This window comes from Chaetura pelagica, unplaced genomic scaffold (assembly GCF_000747805.2).
Source record: "Chaetura pelagica isolate M959 unplaced genomic scaffold, ChaPel_1.0 scaffold123, whole genome shotgun sequence".
Taxonomy (NCBI): domain Eukaryota; kingdom Metazoa; phylum Chordata; class Aves; order Apodiformes; family Apodidae; genus Chaetura; species Chaetura pelagica.
Window position 1 is genome coordinate 5,796,071 of NW_009953295.1, and position 17,889 is coordinate 5,813,959.

General features: G+C 41.0%; 1 protein-coding gene across 1 annotated transcript in view; it reads right to left on the reverse strand.

The window, feature by feature from the left end:
- Positions 1 to 17,889, reverse strand: part of COL4A2 (collagen, type IV, alpha 2) — a 140,979-nt gene that overhangs the window by 15,396 nt on the left and 107,694 nt on the right. The window contains exons 18-33 of the mRNA XM_009997970.1: positions 16,602 to 16,703; positions 16,051 to 16,206; positions 15,143 to 15,235; positions 14,677 to 14,843; positions 13,168 to 13,240; positions 12,972 to 13,078; positions 11,601 to 11,802; positions 10,785 to 10,844; positions 9,953 to 10,015; positions 6,376 to 6,483; positions 6,011 to 6,232; positions 3,678 to 3,839; positions 2,913 to 3,083; positions 1,611 to 1,754; positions 259 to 384; positions 3 to 18 (exon numbers count right to left, since the gene is read on the reverse strand). Of these exons, the coding sequence (XP_009996272.1) occupies positions 3 to 18; positions 259 to 384; positions 1,611 to 1,754; positions 2,913 to 3,083; positions 3,678 to 3,839; positions 6,011 to 6,232; positions 6,376 to 6,483; positions 9,953 to 10,015; positions 10,785 to 10,844; positions 11,601 to 11,802; positions 12,972 to 13,078; positions 13,168 to 13,240; positions 14,677 to 14,843; positions 15,143 to 15,235; positions 16,051 to 16,206; positions 16,602 to 16,703 (1,972 nt within the window). The remainder of the gene's footprint in view (positions 1 to 2; positions 19 to 258; positions 385 to 1,610; positions 1,755 to 2,912; positions 3,084 to 3,677; positions 3,840 to 6,010; positions 6,233 to 6,375; positions 6,484 to 9,952; positions 10,016 to 10,784; positions 10,845 to 11,600; positions 11,803 to 12,971; positions 13,079 to 13,167; positions 13,241 to 14,676; positions 14,844 to 15,142; positions 15,236 to 16,050; positions 16,207 to 16,601; positions 16,704 to 17,889) is intronic.

Below are 17,889 nucleotides of genomic sequence, written 5' to 3' on the forward strand. Positions count from 1 at the left end.
CTGGCATTCCTTTGCTACCTGCAGGCAAGGAAGAAGAAAAATAAAGAAGACTTAAACTATTAAAGTCGGGAAGGCTGACACACAGCTGCTTGTGTGTAAGTTTTCCTGCTAGTGGCCTTCTTGAAACATGGCACCACGATGTGCCAGGACAAAGAGGCAGCACACGCACGTGACATAACCCCACAAGACTTTCCTCCATGAAGCATTGCTGGGCGACCCTCATGAATGTGCTTGCTTTGTTTTGCTGTGAATACTGACCTTTTAAGCCAAAGAATCCTTTTGTGCCTCTTTCTCCAGCATCTCCTTTTTCACCCTTAACTTCCATCATCATGCCGGGCTTGAGCTTTGGGGGCTCTCCTGGGGGTCCTTGATCCCCACGGTCACCTAACGGGTAAAAACCAACCATGTTACAAAAAGCTAGTTGGTGGCACTGTGCTGGAGAAAGTGAACAGAAGAGTAACTTCAGCAGAAAGGGATTGACAGACGATCTTGCATAAGTAATAGAAAATCCACTTGCATAAAAAGTTACCTGTGTAAATACAGTGTGTCAGAAGAAGAGTCAAGCAGAAGAAAATATCAAAACTGTGTTAAAACTTTTGTACATACAATCCTGGGGTGCTGGACCCAGATTCATCTGTGACAGATAATTTACCTCTCAGCAGATCAGTTAGTTGTCATTGTTTATAAAAAAACAAAAAGCATACTGGAGAAAAGTCCAGAAAAGTATGTTATTTCCAGTGAAAGGAAAACTCTCAGTCAAAAAACCTTGGGTGAAATAAAGGGTTTTCATTTGTTACCAGTTATTATGTTCCTTTTCTTGATTTGAAGGTTACTGGTAACACCAGTCACCAAATAATATCCTGAAGAAAGGACCCAAACAGACTGCATGACTGTCTTTAGTTCTTTGGAGGATGCAGAGACAGGCCAGCCTCTCAGACTTGGCTCCTGTCTTATACTGCTTCACCAAGAAGTACATTGACAGTTTTCGTCGCAGAGGCTGTTTTCACACTTGCTTTTTGCTCAGACCTACCCTGAATTACTGGGACCACTGTTTTGCAACCTTTTTGCAAACTGGTTGTTACTAAGCACCTACCTCATGTCTTGAGGTAAAGCATGTATTTGAAGATCATTGTAATGAATCAGATAATTGTATGCAAATACATAAAAGAGGACAGAATTAGAGTTTTCATTTAACTGATATCAACTGACATATTTCTGCCTTTTAACTACTTAATTGCCTCGTTTTCTGAACATTTTGGTGCCTTTGTAGTGCAACTGGGGCAAAATCTGAATCTTTTCCCCCAAACACCTTAGGCTTCTTGGGAAAAGGTGCTGTTAAAATATGCACATGCCCAGCGGTGCCACTGTCTGAGCTCAGCTGAATAACAAGACATCTGTCTCCAACTAAAGATATAAAGATTCAAAAGGTAACCTTTCCCTGAGCCTAAAATCCAGGCCTCTCGCCCAGAGGCCCATGTGTGAAATATGTGGAGTAATGTCTGAGCTAAATTTACCAAGAGAAAAATGTGTCTTCTTTGTCTTCATGTCCTTGTAAAATAGTTTTCCAGCTGTGAAAAGCAAACATACTGGTACCACCCATAAGCAAATACCTTTAAAGCCACGTGAGCCCTGTGAGCCTTTATCACCCTGAGGTCCGAACGAGCCAAATTCTCCTTTGATTCCCTTGATGCCTGGTCTTCCTTTTAGGCCTGTCATGCCTTTGAAACCATCAATGCCAGGTGAACCTCTTGAACCTTTGAAGAAAGAAGAGGAAGAGAACTGTCACCTCACTCAGATTCCTGCAAACTAAATAAATATGAATGCATGACTAAATGCATGACTTAAATGGTATGAAAACTTCAGTGCAGCAGCAGCTGCTTTTGGGTGCCTTGATGTCTAGGGCAATCTGCAACTCTAGATCAGGCACTCAGAGCACCAGTGCTCTGAGTGGTCAAGAAGAGCAGGGGAACATTGAGCTGCCTCAACTGGCCAAGAGATGTTGTGGGGATTACCAGAATTTAGTGTCTTCTTCTGAAAGATCTCAACTCTTCTCCTATAGATAAACTAGAGAAAGGAACCCAGTTCCATACAAGCTTTTTAGTCAGTCTGTGCGTCAATGTGTAGAAATACAAATCATAGGTCTAGGACTGGCTGGTCCTTTGTCACAAAAAATTCCTATACTTCTTCTTTCTAAACAAAAGAATGCCATTTTACATGGGTCATGCTAACAAACAGATCTTCATTCCCATCAAATAAGAGCTAATCAGTGCTCCTGAGCTGTCCTAGGAAAAAAGTCCTTTCTTTCCAACTGATGAAATTGCGACATGCTGTCTTAGGCAGGCACCCCACCTTGTGTTTAACTTAGCTCCATGTGGAGTTGAATCCTGTTGAAACTTCTCCGGTGATGTAGACAACTGTCATTGGACATGGGGTTTTTGAGCCTGGAAAGTGAGAATCTCACCTTCTCTATACGTAAGATTAGTATCCTGATAAAAGTCAACATCAAGGTCTTGTGTCTGGCATTTCTCAATACACAACTGTCAGCTTAAAGAAACTTCAAAGCAAAGGTTTGAGGAAACATCTCTTTAATTTCCCTGTGAGCTGGTTGGGGCTGGGACAATGGAAAGACTTTTGGAGAGGGTAAAAGAGTAAATCCTTCTAAAAATATTTTTTTTAAAAGGAGAAATAAAACATTGATTGCCCTTCTACACAGGGCTGCAAGCCACAAGTTAGCATTTTGCCAAGCACAATGCAGGGGAAAACAGGCAGTGATTTTGGAATGTATTAGGCATATGACTTTAATTCTTCTGTTTTAACCAGAGGTAGCCCAGCAGAGAACATGGCCTGTTCATCTCAGCACAAAACAGCTTTAAGCAACATTACTTTTTCCAAAGCAGCTGCCCAGAGCTCACCTTTATCTCCTGGAAAGCCACCCATTCCGCTTATGCCAGGGGGACCAATCGCGCCAGGTACACCTTGTAATCCTGGGTAACCTGTTTCACCTTTGTCACCAGACAGACCTTTCATGCCCACGGGGCCAGGAAAACCTTGCTCACCATCTTCTCCCCTAGCACCAGGTGGACCTGCCATGTGAACATGCAAACAGGGAGATGAAAAAGCGTTTGGACACACATGATGATTTCATACCAGGTAGCTCAAGAGGGAGAGAACTGCTGTCCTGCCAACTGCATGTTCAGGGTGGGAAATAAGGATTTTTTTTCAGCAAAGAACTGCAGAAACTACTATAAAGACAAAGCAGCTCATCAATACAACTCATTCTTGCCACCAGCTTGGTTCTGTGTCCACTCGCAACAGGACCTTCCCCTCCCCTTTAATTCAAGAATTAAGCCCCTTTTCCGTAAGACTGCTCCCATTTGGTAGCTTCCTTCTCCCAGTCTGCCACCAGCAAGCTCTGACCTGGATTGACAGATGGCTACAGAAAGAAAAAACAGTAGCTCTGCCAGCAAGGACCATCATCACCCCTATTTCCCATGTGTGATACCAGTGCAATTCGTAGTCACAGTGTCTGCACTGTTACTGTCATTTCCCTGGCTGGGAATTAAAGTATGGCAGGTACCACAACCCCAAGCTTAACTTTGTGCTGTGGAAAGTGATGCAGTAGCCCTGCTACAGAGACCTGACAGGAGGAGTGACACAGGACTGTAATGCTTCCTCACCCACAGGTCCTTGAGAGCCAGGCCTGCCAGCTGGCCCAGGGTTTCCTGGTAGCCCTGGGAAGCCACGTGTTCCTGGTTTTCCCGGCAATCCCATCAAACCAGGGAGACCTTGTGGTCCTGGATCTCCTTTGGGTCCTGGCAAACCTGGGCTGCCATCCGCTCCTAAAATACCACAATCATACATTAGAGAACATCAATATTTAGGGAGCTGATTATTACATATCACTTCTGTGTACGTATCTTTCAGGGTATGTTTTTCCTCTGAAAATTTGTGAGAACAGGAATAGCAAATTAAAAGACTGCTCATTAGTTTTAAAATAATTGACATTACCAGTACTGATCTCAATATTCGCATTGGAAAGGTTCTGGCTCTTTCAAATGAATGGAAACAATTTGTTACCAAGTGGATACAGATTGAGCAGGTCGATTCCACTTTTAACCCCAGTAATTCTGTGATTCCTGATCTCTCTCTTTATCACATACATCTTCCTAAGAATCGAGTCAAGAAGCTGACTGAACCACTGAAATAATACTCTTGTATCTTTTCTAAAGTGTGATTGGCAGGAATGGGAACATTTAAGGCATTAAGGGCTCTGGTTTTTTGTTACTGTTAAGAAATTTTCAAGTAAGGTCTTTACAAGGCATTGTTATAAGATTAATATAATTTTCCAAGCAAAAAGGCCTGGATTCTGCACAATGTATTGCACTGGGTGAAAACGTACATCTCCATGATGTAAGAGCAAAGAGGGTGTCAAGATTTAAAAGGTAATGCCTGCTTTGCATTCAGGTTGGAGAAGCAGCAGTGTACGAGACCTCAAAAGCACAGGGCAGTTAAAATCCAGGTCAAGTGCTTCTCTTTATTCAGGTTTAGGTCCATTGGCTTGACTGTAGTTAAGTGTGCTTTATAACTGAGGTCACAGAAGGCTTTCTCAGCAACAGAATACAGGCTTTAGCCCCCTATTCTGGTCTAGAAGTTTAAGCAGCAAGGATGATACAAAGGAATCACTAGCCAATTCATATAAAACTAAAATAATAATAATAAAAAAAAAAGACTCTTAAAAAATTCGTGTGTATTTTGGAGCCATTCTGTTTGAACTGTAAAATAAAACAAGAACAGAAAAACTGGTAATGCTTTTTCTTTTCAATGTACTATTTATTTATTTATTTTTATATATTTTTTTTTGTTATGGAAAACTTAGTTCTACAGAAATGCTTAGAAAGAAGATACAAAGTCACACTTTTTTTTTTTTTTCTTTCAATCCATATTTTACTCTGAATTTTTTCCCCTTTTCAGAGGTGTTAGTGATTTTTTCTGCCTTTTTTCAAAATTGTCAAGTGCCACAGAGCAGTCTTCACCCCTTTCCTTCACTCTGGGGCTTTACTGAAGGTGAAACCAGCTCTTCTCACTTCAAATAACTCAAGTAAGATGGTACTTTTCTTTGTCTTCTTTATTTTTCTTGGAAATAATGAGTCTCCGAAACAGATTCCTTTGATATACCTCCTTGCTTTGAACTAGTTACAAAATTACTGCTCCCTTCTTACTTCCAAACAGGGCAAGAGGGTAATCAGCAGTCCTAACTATGTGAAGAAACACTACTGAAACTGTGTAGCAGGGGATGCTTAATTCCCACATGTGCTTTTCACAGTCCTCCCCAGAATTCAGATAGTGACAAAATGAGATTTTTGCAGAGAAACTATGGTTTTCTGTTTTTTAAGCTCTGTGAAATAAAAGAAATAAAATGAACATTCTAAAGTTATGACTAAGTATATAATATAATCCTTTTCTTGCTCTTAATTGCCCACAGACTGACCAGGTAAAATGGCTTATTAACATTTACTTAACACTATGTCCTCTTAGTTAAAATGTACTAATTCTGCACTAGTGTACTAATGTACTATTCTGCAAAGCCATGTACTATCTGGCATGGGAAACAATCTCAGTATTATGCAGCATGTAAGTGAAAAGTGAGAGCAATAACTACATCACCATTTCCTTAACTATAGTGGGGAAAATTAACAGTACATCTAAACACAAAGATTTGTAAAATCTGGTTCTCTGCTGTCCTGTTGTAGTTATTTCATGAAGTGCAATCAGTGCTGGCCATAAGCAATGGATCTCCTGAAGGTGTTTGGAGGAGCTAGGCATATTGGTTAACAGTTAAGGTAGATCGGGAACCAATGTGAGATCATCAGACCCTGGGGGTTGATGCTGGAGCCATCAGTACCTCCAAGGTGTCCTAACACAGTCTCTTACTACTTTCACATCTCTGTAATTTGGAGACATTTACATCACACTCGTAGTCAAACATTCCTTAATTTGCAGTAGCTTTTACCTCTAATTCCTGGTACTCCTTGATCTCCTGGTGAGCCCTTCAACCCTGGGAAGCCGGGCAGCCCAAGATCCCCTCGAGGACCTGGTACTGCTGCTAAGACATCACCAGGAAGGCCCTTCAGTCCTGTTGCTCCTGAAGCACCGGGTTTTCCTGTAAGGCCTGGGTGTCCCTGCAGTCCAGGCAGACCATTGGGGCCCCTGTCTCCCCTGGGCCCAGTAAAACCTATAAATAAAACCAGGGTTCACTACAAATGTTGGGATTTTATATTCTAGATACAATAATATAAAGGCATGATGATGGTTTTTGTGTTTCAGTGACAGGAATAAAGAGGTCAAAATTATAAAAAGAATGACTTTTCAAGCTACCTGGAGGACCTGGGAGTCCTTCTCGACCTGGATCACCTCGTGTACCATTTTGCCCTGGGAATCCCACTGGACCTGGATCACCTGGGAATCCTCTTGCACCTTTTCCACCTAGATTATATAAAAGAAAGAAAGAAACTTTGATCTTAACAAACAAAAATGTGCATACCAAGGAAGCAAAGGAAGGGGTAAATATCATTATGACATGTTTCCAGATGTAAAAATGAAATTCTAGCTCCATAGCAGTATTCAAGATCCCAAGACATGGACCAAAAATGTAGGCTAAGTAATCTCAGAAACCTGGATTAACCTGACATAAAGATTAATGATGTGGAGACTACTAGGGTGAAAGTAATTAGTATGATGAACTTTTGGTATTTTGTAAATTAAGGCTTTTAGCTTAAGGTTAAAAGACAATGTCAAAGAAGAATGCTCAACAGAAACGGATGAGATGCTGTAGGAGGAACAAATTTTTCCCTTCCCTGCTAAAATGATCACAGAACAAGAGCAGACTGGTTTAGATAACCACAAAACAGAAATGTAAGGCTAAAGGTTATATCTAATCATCCTAGAAACTGAATAAAAATTAACTAGCCTACTTACTATATTTGTAACAGTACAGGTCTATAGCTTTGATAGTAAAAGGGCTGTGCCCTGAAAAAGTCTTCCTCTGACACTAAACTCAGGGTCATACCGAGTTACTTCCTAACAGGTAAAATGAGACCTTGCCTCCCTGTGATGTAGTATTTGACATTTGGATAAGGGCAAATATTACTGTTTTTTAACATCTCAAAACCTATAGTAATTTTATAGGATTATTTTGTTAAGTTTGAAATTACATTTTAATTATTTTTTTTTTCATGCAGTAGTTTTATTATATGAGCCTCATTAATTAATTGTATTCCAAGATAAAGATTTTTTTGTAAAGTTCTTTGAGAATAAATCCCGTGGAGTGCTTTGTTTCCCTACCTTCCCCAGCTCTTTGAACTCTTTAAATTCCCAGCTCAGGCTTGAAGGTCAACAACATGCTTTAACATTTTAGGTGTTGTTGCTTAGCATCACTGTGGATTACAACTCATTTATTTATTACACTGAAAATAAGTTTCTCTCCATCTCTGACTATGACAAACCAAGGAAAATATCACTTGAATTTTGATACTTTTTTCCACTTTAGTTTTCTGAATTTCCATTTTTTAGCCATGCCTGTTTGCAGTTTTAGCTGTTGTTTGTTAAGGGGAGAAGAAAACCTTTAAGAAGACCACAAATAAGGTGCACATAAATGACAAATTCAGAATGACCAGTTTTTTCCCAGTGCCACATAGGACTATTGTTCTCTCCCTGATATGAACAATAACTTCTGAGAAAGCAAGTAAAAGGCAAAATCCTGGGCTTTCAGGTCTCAGTGAAAAATTCTACTGTGCCTCTTACCCACACAGCATTTGTTTCCCATCTGCAATAACTGACTTTTATTCACTTTGTTCAGTAGTGCACTAATTGACAAGCCAAGTTAGAGAAAGAAGGCAGCACATGGAGAATTCAACCACTGCTTTCCACATATTTCAGTAATTGGTGTTAACACATTGTACCAAACAGCAGTAAGGAAAAATTTTTATGTTACGCTGCTGTTGAGTTTGCAAGTGTACATTTGAAACAGAAAACAACTTAATAATTTTATTCAATAGTGAACACACAGGTCTTAAGACTAATAAATAACCAAGATGTAACTTAGAGTGGGCTGCGTATGCTGCCAGGAACTTCAAAGGAACACAAGGACAGGAGGGTGTGAGACTATAAAGATGACTCCTTGCTTGAAGTGCTGGGTGTCATCAGCACCTAGGACACTGAGAGACTTGTCTATAGCAGAGCTCCATCTTGGCTGAAAAGGTGATGGGAAATCTTGTGGACAAAATGACAACACTCTAAGCAGCCCATGAGAAGACTGTAAAGGACGTCCGGGTGCTTTTGTGTCAATCCAGAGAATGTTTGTAGGAATTATGCTCCAGGAAACTAGACTGACACAGACAAGAAGCTGTGAAAATTTATAAAATATAGCTTTTTCCTCCTTGAGTTCCAGCTTCAGTCCTGTCTCAGGTTGAAAAGTAACTACAAACAGAATTCTGCACTGGGCTCAATAAGGGGCCTTCTCCAGTTTTTGGAAGAAAGGGATGCAAAAAAATCTTATAATTGCTATGGCAGATAAGCTGAGAAAGACAGAGAAAGATTTCTTAAAGAGCTAACCAAGAGTACAAAATATAAACCATGCAAAAACAGTGTCACTTGTGTTACAGAAGTCTTATGGGTAGGAGTGAAATCTGACTGTATTCACTGAAAGAAAAACCTTTGAGCTCATATGAATGAAAGAATAAACAAATCATTGTACTCAGAAAAAATTACAAAGATGGCAAAGAAAACAACCTTCAGAAGCATTAATCCAAACAATGAACTAATGCATTATGACTAAGGAAACACAGATCACAGATACACATCATCTTTCAACAGAGATAAAAAATGTTCCCTTTCAAGATCCATTAGTCTGTGATAAATAAATTCATCAATCCATGCAAGCCATAATAAACCTTGAACTGGGGAAAAAAAAAAAAAAAAGCAAAAAAAAAGCTTGACCTTAAAATTTATAGTCCAGATCTCTGACTTTGGCTAAAGCATAGAGGGCACAGGAAGGGGTGCATCACAAATTTTGTATTTCCCAAACTCTGAAGGACCTAGGTATGGGTTTTGTCAGCATCTTTACAGTTGTTCATGAGAAATATTTACCGAAAAACAGCTTTATAGCTTAGGCTGGGAGTACCTAAGCTTATAGGAACTATCAGTGCTGGTCAGAGGTCCCCTCTTCAAGTTCAGCTGTTATGACTACTCAGCAACACCTTGTTTGAGTTTTTCTCAATTCCCATTTCACACAGTCCTTCAGACTCTGACAACACCTCCTCGTCGTCTTCCTTTTGGAAAGAGGTGGGGAACTCTTGGCACTGGGTAGGCTAGGATCACGAGATGGTCCTTCTGGGCTAGTGGACCAGCTCTGCTAGGAAGGAGTGCATGGCTGCAGACAGCACAACTGTGCTGCATCAGACAACTATCCCATTACACTGAGCCACATTGAAGACTTCAGGTTCACACCTGCTGAGGGGGGGGGTCTGTGTATCACAGAAAGAAGATCAGTAAGAAGGATTTGCCACAGTCCTCCATTGGAACCTTTGATCACCCTGCTCCCAGAGGAGAGGATGCCCAGTCAGCTTTGAGAGGCCTTGTTACACTCTCTACCAGTAACGTCAGGGACTCTCTGTACACTCTCACTTACTTGCATTTGGAGAATAGCAAATGGGCTGTCCTTTCTGTCTTCTCTTTCATGGCTGATGCTCAGTAGCAAAGCCAGAATTAACTCAGGGATGGTGCAGCCATGTGGGCTGTATGCTGCTAGGATCTCTCCGCTGGCTCCTAGTTAACACTGTCCTCCACTGTAATTTCTAAAACTCACTGCCTGCTAAGGCTCAGCTTTAATTGATCTGGCAAGATCTCCGTCAAAATGTAGTGTATGTGGGAAACAAAGGTGAAGGCAAAATGTTACCTATGGCTCCTGGCAGTCCTGGTCTGCCTTGGGATCCCTTTGGTGGCCTCACACAGCCTGCACCTGCAAACAAAGAGGGTTAATCACACCATATCAGTTCATATGCTGCCTCTCCTCAGCTCAGCACCTGCAACTGAGGTAACATCATTAAAGCAGCTGAATGACATCAACAGGTGAACCCTAGTTAAAAAAAATAAAAAATAAAATTCTTCATTAAAAAAAATCTTGCTCACAGGTGGCATTTTCAGGGGAGCAATCAAGCTGAGCTCTACTCCAAGAGCTGTTTTTTTGCCTATTTTACAGGGACTATGGAGGATGCTCCAGCTAGACCAGCATGGGAAGGGTAGTCCAACCTCATGGATGACTGTATTTTTCACAGTAAGAAAGATACTTTGTTTCCCTGAGAGCAATTCCTAATCCTGAAGCAATCAAGTCATTTATTGGTACAAATGAAGTGTTTTTCTCTTTACATGGCAAACTGCACTTAAAACCTTCACTTGAAGTTCTTCTTTAAAAAAAGCTGCTTCAATTTTTTTGGGCACTCAATTTCTGGGAATGTTGTTATAATTATTTTGTCACAATAAACACTCAGGAATGACAAAATCTCTGAAATTGCAGAGATGAAAATGCAATAATTTTAGAATATGTTCAGTTTGATTAAATTGCTTTAGAGCTACATACAGTATATGCATGGTTATTTGTGATCTGATGCTCACTATCAGTTCACAATCAAAAGCATCCAAGGCAGTCATCAGAAAGGAAATACCAAGCCATAAGAGCAGCATAAGACTAAATATTAAAAAAATATTCAAGCCATTTGTATGTACAGTACCTGACCATATTGGCTCACTTCCATCACCTCTAGAAAAGTCTTCAATGACTTGCCCACAGTCTATAAGCAAAGAAAGTTCTTATTTAAAGGAGCAAAATCATAAAATGCTCTCAATTCTAACTGCAATGTCTATTACATCAGAAGATGTATTCTCTTATGTGTTATGCATACATACAACACAAACTGTTTGCTGTAACATACTGGGACTCTTAATTCGATCCAGGCCTGAAACTAACCCTGTCAGATCTGCAAGGCTGTGTCCCATGTACTGTGTATGGTTGGCAAGTGCCTTTTCTGGCTTGAATATTCTGCCAGGCATCTCAAAGCTGAGCAGGAAAACTCAGAGCCTGATCTCTTGTGAATGTAGCCCTGGCATTCTTATGCTGGAAGGGACTTGGAAAGCTGCAGAGATACTACAAAGAGCTCTGAAGAATGGATACATGACTTTCTCTGGTCTATTGAAAGCTTATTTTGGATGGGGAAGACCAGAGAAAACTACCTATGAGTACCCCATCATGGTCATTGCTCCATCATGGTCATTGAGTCCTTGAATTTTACTACTTGAAGCCAGAAAGACGTTACTTGCTGGCACTAACAGATTCGTTCACGCTGCTTTAATAACTGACATGAAACTACTGGGACTTCTGAAGCATTTCCTTCTTTAAGATTTCTGGACAACTAATACAAGCAATGCCTTTTTACCCACATAAATCCCCACTTAACGCTACCTTTTCAACAGTGTGCTGTACAGACATTGCACATGAGTCAGCAACGATCTCCTGTGGCTTTGATACAAGTCAGAGTGATGTCTCTTACCTAGTTGGCCAGGCTCTCCTGGCAGACCAGGCAGACCTGGAGGTCCTGGGTTTCCATCTTGTCCACGGTCACCTGGAGGACCTGGGTACCCTTTTGGACCAGGAAGTCCTTCCCCTGGCAGGCCTGCTTCTCCTGGAAAGCCCTTTGGACCTAATTCTCCAGGATAACCAGGGTCGCCGGGGAAACCTCTAATAGCATCACCCTGCAGGAAGTGAATGGAAGGTGGTCACTCTTGACTTTTCTGAGAAACAAACAGAACTCAAACAGTTGAACTACTCTAATGAGTAATATCTTAGAGGCAGCATCTCCTCAGGTGCAGCATCCCAGCTCTTTAAATCAATATTGCAACTAAAATATATTTGAAATAATCTGACTTCCATTTAGATCCCATGGCAAATATGGCATGAGAGAAGCACTCTTAGAGGGAGCATTCCCCTAAAAGTGTTGGCTTAAATGGCACTTGGCCAACATAAATTGCTGCTGTGGGGAGGCTTGCTGCCCTGTCTGAAAAGCTGGGTTTTGGGGAAACCACAGGCATTGCTGGAGATATTCTGGTGTGGCATTTACTTCTGAGACCTTGGGAAAAGCTGACAAAAAACTGCAACCAAAATGGGCAGATTTTTCGTCTGTTCCTCTAGTGATAGTTCTACACTATTAACATCTTATGAACATCAATTGAAAATGTTTCCATCTTCAGAAGTATCATAAAGTACCATCTTTATTGGTAGTAAAAAGCCCTGTGGTACAGACTGGATGATATGGCTCTGACCCATCATCAAACATGATGTAAGAGAAACCCAGTGGCCCAAAACAGCATTTATGATGAACAAGATAAATTATTTTTTGCAAGGTATTCAACTTTATTTTGCCTACAGAATAAGCTTGGAAAATGAACTAAGACTTCATGTTTAACTTCTAGATGGCTACAGTCAGTTAGGTGAGGTGCTATCAAACACATATATGATGACACAACCTACATTGTGAAGATGTAAAATTATAGTAAATTTTGCTTTTAACTCAGTTGTAACAAAGGTCTTGAAGTTCAGTCACACAGACTTTCTCCTTGATAATGCTAGAAGGAGTCACTAATAAGCCACTGATTGTCACAAAATACTCTGTAATAACAAGCTGGCCTAAATGGGGTACACAATGCTACTTAGTTGTTTAAATAAAATGGAAATAAAAGTGAAAGATTGTTCTAAAAAACCTGAGATTAAACCTGATGTTTAATATATCAATAACCAGCAAATCCAATCTAGCTGTGCATCATTATCAGTGAGAGAAGGATCGCCTGGTGATCATAACCCCTCAGAATGATACGCATAAGTAACTGGGTGTGGTGGAAATGATTTAGCTGTATTTGCCACTTACTGGAAGGCCAGGTTGTCCTGGTAAACCATCTAATCCATCTCTGCCTGGGAAACCATCTTCACCTCTGATACCAGGCAGCCCAGGATCTCCTCGGATTCCTTTGGTGCCTGAAGGAGAGACCTTTTATTATGAGACCAACCTCCCATGAAAGTTACAACTAATACAAAAATGCAAATTATATGAATTTTTACTCTACCTTTAGTAGTTATGTGCAAAGAATCTCCCTTTTGTCCTTTTGGTCCAGGAAATCCAACTGGACCCGAAAATCCCTGATGTTAAAAAACAAAAACCAAAACACACCAACAAAACAAAAAAACAATCAACAAAAAAACCCACGCAGAATAAGTTAAAAAATAAGAATCAAGATTTGCATTTTTACTGTCCTACTTAAAAGAAAAAAAAAGTCCTTGAATTTTACTGCTTTCCTATTACTTTCTGTCATTGTTTTCCCAATTCTTGTGCCTGAATCCTTAGCTGAGAGATCTGGCTGATGTTTTTGCTCTACCACTCTCCATCATTTCTGAAAGATCATTGAAAACAGGAGAGGTGCCTGAGGGCTGGAGGAGAGCCAGTGTCACTCCAGTCTTCAGGAAGTGCAAGAAGGATGATCCAGGAAACTACAGACCAGTCAGAATCACATTTGTCCCTGGAAAAATGATGAAGCAGCTCATTCTGGAAGTCATCTCTAAGCACATGAAAGGGAAGAAAGTTATTTGGTATGGCCAGTATAGATTTATCAAGGGAAAATCATGTCTGCCTAATATCTGATATCTTTCTAGGATAATGTGACTGAATGGGTAGATGCAGGGAGACCAGTGGATGTTGTCTACCTTGACCTTAGCAAGGCTTTTGACACTGTCTCCCATGACATCCTTGTGAGCAAGCTCAGGAAGTGTGGGGTAGAAGAATGGGCAATGAGATGGCCAGAGAACACATTGGACAGCCACAGTCAACTCAAAGTATATTTTCTTTTAATTCTAAAAAGTCCCAAACTTAAGCTAATCGTGACTGAGTTTCTTGTTTTGATGTTCAGAAGAGCCTAAAGCACTAACTGAAAATGTTATGTCTGTTTGCTCTGACGTCTTTGAATAAACAAAATCAGCTTTGGCTCAGTAGTACAAAGATTTCATTCTAAAATCTTGAGAGATACGACTTCCTAAAGTCAGTTCTGACTGTGCATGCAGTTGGCATACCATAAATTACAGCACCTTTAATTGTAAATGACAAGCAAGCAATTACAAGCAAAGCTCTTTTCTCAAGGTTATTGAATGGTGGTTGCTAGGAAGACTTAATGTATTGTAAACAAGAACCTTACATTTCATCAGTTTGACATGTGCATCTTACTAGCAAGTTACTACTGCAGTTGTTACCATTTTAGATAGCCAGATCATACCCAGCACTACAGCTGCTTGAAAGAGTTCTGCTGAAACAGCTTCGTTTAAGTAGAAAGAGGACTTTGGATTATGTAGGAATGTTTAGCTCTTCCCAAAATATCCTATATTCACCTCCATCCTAGCCATTTTTGGCTTTCAGTATTTTGTAGATAGCAATCTGAAAGCTATTCAAGTGGCACAGAAAGAGAGGAATCATACTTTTAATCATTTTTCCATGGAGAATAGCTTGTGTTTTTGTGGTTTGTTTTGTTTTGTTTTGTTTTTTCCTTCCAGGCATATAAAACAGCACAATAAAGAAAAAAGTATCTCACTTTAGCTCCAGGGTAGCCAGGAATACCATGTGGTCCTTGATCACCATGTTCTCCTTTCCTCCCAGGCTGGCCAGGGGTTCCTGGAAAGCCAGGAGGGCCAGGGGGACCAGTAGAGCCCCTTCTGAGTTCCTCATCCACAAGGCATTTACTGCAATCCCCTTCTTCGCCTAAGGAAAGGATTGAAGAGAGAAGAAAGAATGCTCTGTCACAACAAATAGATGTTCAGCTGTATCCATTTTATATATAGACAAGAATACTTGAATAGTTTCTCAAATACTTGAGAAAATAACCTTTTTTTTTTTTTTTCTTACAAGAAACTAACACAATGTTTTCTTGTTGTGCGAAGCCCAGATCAAATTCATCAGTCCCCAAGCACATCATAGATCAATAAACAGACTCCATACAATGGGAGCTTTACACAATGCTTGACAGCAGATTAACTATCAAGTTATCTTTTATAACCTACCTTTAGGTCCTTTGGGTCCTCTTTGCCCAGGGAAACCTTGCGCACCAAATCTACCTGGCGTCCCCTCGTGTCCCTTTAATCCAAAGAGAGGACCTAGAAGTTTAATTAAATAAAAATATAAATTAATCTACTGTAGATTTACTGTTCTTCTCTTTCCTCACTATTCCTTTGAGTCACACTGCATCTGCCCTTTTCTGTTTCCCCTAATGTTATTACTGTCTAACCCTGCCTGTTGCTGTCTGCTCCCTGCTCTCCTCCTCTCCCTCTTTTTACAGCTTCCCACACCTGTTCTCAGTAACTTTCATCTGGTGTGGCAGATGATCCCTGACATTCTTTGTTCTCTCACATCCTGAATTCCTTTGCTCCTTTCAGCACAACCTACTTTGTAGTACCACAGACAACCTGTTCGGGATCACCTCCTGCAACCTTTTCTGGAATCTGACCAACCTCATTGTGAAAAAGGCTTTCCTAATATCTAAGCAGAACTTCCCTTGTTGCAGTTTGTGATCACTGTTTGTCGCTGTGCTCCTTAATGAAGCATCTGGCTCCATTTTCCCTATGACTCACCGAGAGGTAGGGGAAGATGGCAATAAAATTCCCCTTAGCTTTCTCTTCTCCAGACTAAGGAAAAAATCCAGCACTCTCAGACACTCCTTGACACTCGTATCCCTTCCCCAGCCCAGTACAGATCTTTTCTTTCAAATGTTGCCAGAAATGCTTAAAAAACCTGCAAACCTTTCCTGCACTGATGAGCATGCCACACTTCTCACTTGCGTGCCCTCCCCGCCACCCATTGAATTTCATTTCATTCCCTCAATCTACTTTCTCATTTTGCCTTGCCAACAGCTATCTTTAAAATAAGCAAAGATGTTCAAGTGAGTTCTCATCATTTCTCTTCATGAACTTACCAGGGGCTCCAGCGGGACCAGGTGGACCACGGAGTCCTGGCGTGCCGTGCTTACCCGGAAACCCAGGCGGGCCTGCCTGAAAAGCTGGAGATCCTATTTCACCTTTTTCACCTTTTGGGCCAATTTCTCCAGGTAAGCCTGGCTTATCTGCATCCACTGAAACAGAACCAGGGAAGAGATTCAGAACAAATTGTTAAAAATGCTGCTGAAAGAGCCGTTGATGTAGCAGAAGGGAAAGATCACGTAACTGCATCTAGTGTGCAAGGAATAATGGAGATATTTAGCATAGAGCAAAAATAGTAACTGCACTTTTCACTTGAGTAGATCTGAACCAAGGCTCTGTCATCACCTCTACTTCAGTTGTTTTGAAAGAGCCCCACCAAGGCTGAAGGAAAATCCTTCTCTCAGTTTTATCCTCACCAGTTAGCTATCTACCACTCTGCACTGCATATTCCATGGTCTGCACGTGTATTTCCCCCATCCCGATCCTGTATCACTGTAAAACTAGCTGTGAAGTTAAGCTGTTGGAACACGTGTTGCTGGGATATTACCATCAGAGAATCCAGGAAGACCAGGCAGCCCACGATCTCCTGCCTCTCCTGGGTCTCCTGGTAGTCCAGAAGCTCCTGGAAAGCCTGGATCACCTCTTACACCTGAAAGACATCCCCAGTTCCACAAAACATGTTAATGTGATGCTGTTTGTGACCCACAAATGCCTACTTGTGATACACTGCAGATTGCTCAATTCTTTAAAAGTAAACATATGGAACTACAAAGGCTGCAGAATTTTAGAATTTACAATTGTTTTTAAGGGTAGCTTTATAAAAGCAAAAACCTGCTTCCTCATGCTGCCTCAGTCTGAATAAAATCAGATTTCCTGTAAAGCCCAAATACCTGAGAGCTAAGCATGGCCTGTGACAAGAATGGTGTGGAGACACCAAGCCCAGGAGAAAGAATATCCCTCAGCTCTTACTAATATGCTGCTAGAGCTACATTGCTCCTGGGAAGCACAGAAGACAAGCTCTCTGAGGAGAGTCTCTCTTTCTCCTACAAGAAGTTCCTGTTTCAGCAGATGTATGATACATGAGGCTTCCTCTGCTCCTCAAGAGCATCTGCCCAGACCCAGCTATTTCCAGCAGAAATTATCGTGCTCTTGTCAAACGATCAGTGACACTAGAGGCCACATGGCATGTCCAGCTCCTTGCCTGCTTCCTTCTGCCCTCTACACAGTCTCTCCTGCTCCTAAAAGCCTGGCGGGGTATTCTGGCTGATTTGAACAATGTTTTGGGCCTCTTGTCCCCTTTCTCTGGAAGGAAGGGAATGATTCACTGTCAGACTCTCTGGCTTTCAACAAGATTAGTAAACTCTTTGGCAGGAGGACACAGGCTGGGGCAATGGCATATGATCATTCTTCTTGTTTGCTGGCATCTTCTCTTGAATAGTTTTGGCCTTGGCAATCTGATACCACCTTCTACATGTTTCTAGTCTGGCCAGCAAGAGCCACCAGAGCTCTGCAGGACTGCTGACAGTGGATGCTACAAGCCTAGGGCAAAGATCACAAAGGAAATATATCAATTTTAAAAAGAGGAAAACCAATCCTCTTCTATTCCTTAAGGCTTTTCTACTTATTTTTCTTTCTGATTATTAGACTATAAGACTGGTCTCTGCTGTGCTGCCATTGCTGCATTTTATCCAGAGTCTCTAAAACAGGATGCTGAAGACAGACTCCCCCATTCTTCCTTTCACTAGATGACAAAGTCACATCCATTTTTTGCTTGGTTCTTCTCTGTGAATACAGGAATGCATGAATGCCTTTTGTATAGCAACCCAGCTTCAGCA